At 47.5% G+C, this 6,000-nt stretch overlaps 1 protein-coding gene across 2 annotated transcripts in view; it reads left to right on the forward strand.

The window, feature by feature from the left end:
- Positions 1-6,000, forward strand: part of creb3l1 (cAMP responsive element binding protein 3-like 1) — a 55,792-nt gene that overhangs the window by 39,532 nt on the left and 10,260 nt on the right. For both annotated transcript variants that reach the window (XM_080758402.1, XM_080758403.1), the window contains one exon: positions 1,524-1,592. In XM_080758402.1, coding sequence (XP_080614528.1) covers positions 1,524-1,592 — 69 coding nt within the window. The remainder of the gene's footprint in view (positions 1-1,523; positions 1,593-6,000) is intronic.

Below are 6,000 nucleotides of genomic sequence, written 5' to 3' on the forward strand. Positions count from 1 at the left end.
TCAAAAACAGCAGTTCTGCAAGCTCACAACACGCCGCACTGTGCTGCGTCGAGAGCTTGTAGATCAGCTATTTTCAGTGAGCGACAACCCACGCATATCAAAGTATTACTCGGGCTTCATAATACGCATTTTGCCAAACAGAACACTTTGAATTGAACAAGGACATACAAGCAGAGAGAGAGAGGAGAGAGAAGGAAAAATATATAAATCTATATACTTCCCCTCCACCTCTCTTTCTTTATTCCGACCTCTGCTTTGTTTTCTACCTGCATTCTGATTTATCAGGACGGGAGATGAGCACAGGATTAGGCCCCGCTATAGCCGATCCCCGAGCCGGGAGGCACGGCGGGGGGGCTGGGCCACAAAAGCACAGAGCAGCTTGAGTGTACAAACACTAGCCTATTGAGACCTGAGTTTTCTGAAAAGGCCCATGTTTCTATGTCAGTGGTTCTCAAACATTTTCATGTCAAGGACCCCCAGAAATATATGTAATTGGCCGCCGACCCCCATCTGAAAATATGCTGGTCCAGGGACCCCCCCCCCCCCCAAGATTTGAGTTAAAAACGTTCACCCTGGAAGATTATATTAAAAGTTTTGCACCACATTTTCACGATTAAAAATAAATAAATAGCAGACCTACAAGCTCATAGTGCGGCACTCTGTGCAGCGCTATGAGCTTGTAGATCTGCTATTTATTTATAGCTATCAATAGCTAATGTATAACGTAATGCTTAAAACACCAAAAGGGGTTCCCGCCCAAAATGGGCTAGAGGAGAGATTAGGAGGATTACGAGTGTGGTGGCAGAGGCACAGAGTGGCAGGGTGACCCGGTGGATAATGGAAGCCGCTTGGATTACTCCCGAGACTCCCCCCCCCGCCCGCTCACTATGTCCGTCCAAACATTACACTCTTTCGGTCCAAATCTGGCTCCTTCATGTCCCTGTCTGGTGTCTTTTGTTCTCCTTTTGCTTTCTCTGTGTTCCCACTCGTCCTCCGTCTCTATATCCGTCCCTCCCTGTGGAGGACATCACACTCAAGTCTAGATGAGCTATTGATTCCTTATTGTCTTTTAAAGAGTACCGAGGGGGGATTTTGATCACGTACGGTTTCCGCCGCTGTCAAGTAAACTGTTATCGTCAAAACATGGTTACCTATAATACCACATCGAGATTCAGTACTTTAACCATGAACCCGGCGTCCATAGGGACGTCGGGTTCCTTTTGACGCCGGCTCTTGTTGACGAATGTTCGGGCCCCGGAATAGTCCGGGGGGCGGGGGCCGAACATTCCTCAAAAAGAGCAGATCTAAAAGCTCTAGCTCCTACACGGAAGGCTATTTTCGATTTGGATGTCGATGGAAAAACAGGAGGCGACGTAGGCTAGTAATGTGAACCGTCCGTCATCATGACGGGATCGGCGGGGGGAACATACGATGTAGAGAAAAGCGTGGCGCGTGCTAATCGCAAGGTCTGTGTGTGTGTGTGTGTGTGTGTGTGTGTGTGTGTGTGTGTGTGTGTGTTTCAGGGTAGAGAGCTACACGTCAGAAAACAATGACCTGTGGAAGAAAGTAGAAACATTGGAGACGGCAAACAGGTGAGATGTCATGGCACACACGCAGGCACACACACACGCACGTGCACACACACACACACACACACACACACACACACACACATCGTCACAACAGTCGACATGGGGGTCTACAAATAATTCTGTGTGATCACAATGTTGACGTCTCCAGCCGACTACCTGTGGCTCTCATTAAATTGCACACAATAAACAATCACTCATTTGTACATTTTTAAGGGATTTCCTCCAGTCCAGATATGATGCCCTTTTTTTAGACACAGAAAAAACCCTTTCTCCAGACCGGACCAGAGACCTGACTCTGCTCCTATATCTGAGAAGCTCGCAGATCTGCAAAGAGATTTGGTTTGTGTAAAAAAAAAAAGGAAAAGAGGGCCTAGCATAGACCCCTGGGGGACTCCGTGCCAATTAAGTATAGGGTTTAAGTGGTTATATAGGATGAATCACCCTGGTAACACAGTAATCTCCTCCTACAAGACTCGAGTGCTTCAAGCCATGCTTGTCGTCGTTCCAATTAGTCATATAAAGTGGAATAATTGTGCTCCTGCATGGTGACATTTCTGGGAAGACAAATTAAGTCTTTTTCATTAGCGCTCACCACAAATCAGTGGTGTATGTAATCTAGTTATTTTTGCCTTAGAGTACACTGTGAAAGGCTGAAAGGCTACTGACTTTTCAACACAACGTTCATGCTTCTCCCCCAGCCCGTCCTCTTCCGTGTATACAGAAACGCTAGCTGGGAATGGTTAGCAGACTTTTTTTCTTTTTTTAAGGATTTGTTTTTTGGCTTTTTGCCTTTATTGATAGTTACAACTTACAAGTGAAGATAGACAGGAAAGAGGGAAGGAGACACTCGGCAAAGGTCGTCATGAACGGGGTTGTCATGCGCCTGGACCACTAGGCCAGCGGGCGCCCCAGGTTAGCAGACTTAACACGTTTTGTTTTTGAGTGGTGAAACCACTCCAAGGAACAGCAATGTCCGTGTTCACCTATGCCTGTGTTCACCAATGTGTGTCTGTGTTGGTTAATGAGCACCAGCATATGACTGAGTACCAGTAGGCGTGCTGTTGTGCCAGAAACAGAGAGAGAGATAGTGCTGCACTGTTGCCTGCTAATGAGAGAGAGAGAGAGAGAGAGAGAGAGGTGGGGGGGAGTTGCACCACTCAGTTCACACGGGTGTGATTTTTTTCTTCGCACAGAGCATACTACAGTACGTATGCTTGCGTGCAGAATAAATCGACTGTTTTTTTCCCCCGGTGAAATATCATCACACGTGTCGCGCATCTTGTTGCGTCCACGCGCCACACTCTGTAGCGCCTCCAGCGATGTTGAAATGTTGGCTGCTGCTGCTTTTGCAGTTTTACTGTCAAACTGAAACACATTTCTTCAGTCAGTCAAAGTCAAACTTTATGGCCAAGTATTTCAACCACATGAAGCACAGCGTCCCCTATTCTGGGGGGGATTTTTTTTGTTTGTGGCGAAAATAGACGTTCGAGAACGAGTCGAACTTTTCCCCCCAAATTGTGTAATGTATTTGGCCGGCGGCGGACACTGCATCTGAAAAGGTTCTGTGCCAGGTGATTCATGTTATAAGCATCATGTCATACTTTAGCTGTTGGGGGGGGGGGGGGGGGATTGAAAATCTCTGATATAGAAACATATGGTTTTTCAGAAAACTGTCATGATTGATTTAGAAGACATTTTGTAGAATCTGGTCTCTGTCCTAAATGGGTTAACTACTGTACTTTCGCTGGGGACCCCCAGGAATCTCCCCCCCCCCCTCGCCAAGGACCCCTGGGGGTCCCCGGAACACCACTCTATTTCCTATTCTGGGGGAGAAACAAAAATCGGTGAAAAATCAAGATAGACAATCTAGAGAAGCTCACAATGCGAGAGATCTTCTATTTTTGACAAACAATATTTAGTTACAGGGTGAAAGTAGTTGATTGCGGTTGATCCTCACATAATCACAGCAAAACAAATCGCAGCGAAAGAAAAAGGATTCACGGAAGAACTATGAAAAGAATCAAAAGATTAAATGACATGGAAAAAGAAATAGCTTCTACTTTGTGCGGTAAAGCTTGCTGCACTCTTTTCCCAAGGATGGCGTGGGTTCGCATCGAAGCGTAGCCCGTTTATCATTCTTTTGCAGAGAGAGGGCCTTCCTCTTGGCACTGCCAGACGCAGAGAAGTGGGCGTGCTGCTGGAATCCGACACCTCTCTGTGTCAGCGTGCCGCCATCTATCAGCATAATGTGGTCCCCCGCGCTGAAACCAAACACTCATTTTATTTTCCACTCCCTGTTATTATAATAACGTCAAATTACTCTGTGATTAACCTGAGGTGGGGGCTCCCCATAGCAGCCACTGTGTGCGTGTGTGTGTGTGTGTGTGTGTGTGTGTGTGTGTGTGTGTGTGTGTGTGTGTGTGTGTGTGTGTGTGTGTGTGTGTGTGTGTGTGCGCACGGCTATGCGTGCATGTGCGTGTGTTCACTTCTGTATGTGAACCAGCTTCAGTCTTTCATTAAAGCTGAACGTTTTACAGTAGCTTTCATCATGGCAGGGAGGGTCCCACACACACACACACACACACGCGCACACACACACACACACACACACGTGCACGCACGCACACACACACACACACACACACACACACACACACACACACACTCTCTCTCTCTCCACGGGGTGTGATTTGATTGTAGCTGGTCTATATGAAACAGCAAATTAAACCACCCACGGAGGAACCATGAGGCAGCGAAAAACCAGGAACCGTGAGTCAGCCCCAGGCGGGCGGACGGACGGGCAGACAGACACAGTCACACGTCTCAGGGGTAGAGCTGTAGTTTCCGTCTTTAAAAGAAAAGTGGGAGGTCTGCTGGGAGGAAAGACGAGTGGGCAATCCATTTGTTTTTCCTTTTACTGAGACACACGGCAGGAGGAAAGCCCAGAGGCACAGGGGAGGAAGCCACTGTGCCTACGGGTCACGGACAGCTCCACTCTGGAGACCATTGTAGAAGCATCCGGGTTTGGTTTCGATATTTTAGATTTCAGCAGTGTCCATGATGTCACAGACACTGAGCTCACTTAATTCCTGGACTACATGTTGTCTCAGTAAGACTGCACCCCCGTATCCATCCACAAGGAGGAGCAGTGCACCAAAGCATTATGGGAATTGTAGTCCAGGAAGGAAGGAAGGAAGTGAGCCCAGTGTCTGTGACATCATGGACACTGCTATAATCTAAAACATCTAAAACCATCTAAATCTTCTAAACGTCATTAACATGTCCCCTTTTAATGCATGGTGTGTAGCACCTCGCCAAGGCAAACCAACGGGCTGTGAGCTGTCGGCGCGTATGTTAGGCTCCCCGCTGTTAAGCCCTGCTTTACATTTCAGTTCACTGCGAGTGTCGCACACCAAAAAAAATGACAAAATCCATGAGCCTTTTTCGATCTGCTGTTTTTGGCCGGCAGCAACCAGGCCAGCACCCAAAACCAGGCCGTTAAGATGCAGGGATAACTCTCAGCCTTTTGGGGGCTTTTGAGAGGCTCCTGTCAGAAGCATTCCGACCCCCCCCTTCCCCCCCTCACTTCCCTCGTCTTTATTTACGACCATTCTCTGATCCGCTGTGATGTGAAATGCACAGCGTTCGTTCATGGCTCTTCCACGTGCTGCTGCTGCTAGGGGGGGGGGGGGGGGCTTTTTGGAGTCGTCTGCTAGAAAAGGAAACTCTGGCAAATCATTACCGTCCGTCAGTTGAGCGAGACGGGGGTGCAAATGACTGCAGCTGTGAGTAACACTGTGTGTAGACTACTACTATGTGTGTGTGTGCACGCGCGCGTGCGTGTGGCTGATGTAATCTATATGTCATCATACTACAACTACTGTGGAATCACACACACTTTTCCATTTGTGCAGACTGACCCCCAAGCAAAAACAACTGACTGACCACCCCCCCCCCCACACACACACACACACACACACACACAGTGTGTTTCCCCAAGAATGCATAATTTCCATAGTAGCCTATCTATCAATCTGATTACTGATTATTCAGATTGTTATGGCCTCCCTTTGGTTCCGCAGTTTACCAAAACAATGAAGATATTCCATTGTCTCATTCCCCCCCACCCTCTAACCATGAAATGACTAGTTACATGGATTACTTTAGGCTTTAGTTACAACTTCTAATTCAGACCCACATGTTAGATGCAATGCTGCTTTATTCGTCCAAGGCAGTGATCTGGTCTAGAGAAATTACCAGACTGAAATTAAACCTGTCAACGCTAACTCTGACCCTAATTCTACCCTGACGACTTCACTTAAAACAAACCATTTTCCTAATGAGCACCATAGAATGACCCTCGCACGTGACCGCCCTTTTCTCTATTCTTCTGGGGATCTTCGAGCGA

The sequence above is a fragment of the Protomyctophum bolini genome (assembly GCF_963924005.1).
Source record: "Protomyctophum bolini genome assembly, chromosome: 24".
Classification (NCBI taxonomy): Eukaryota; Metazoa; Chordata; class Actinopteri; order Myctophiformes; family Myctophidae; genus Protomyctophum; species Protomyctophum bolini.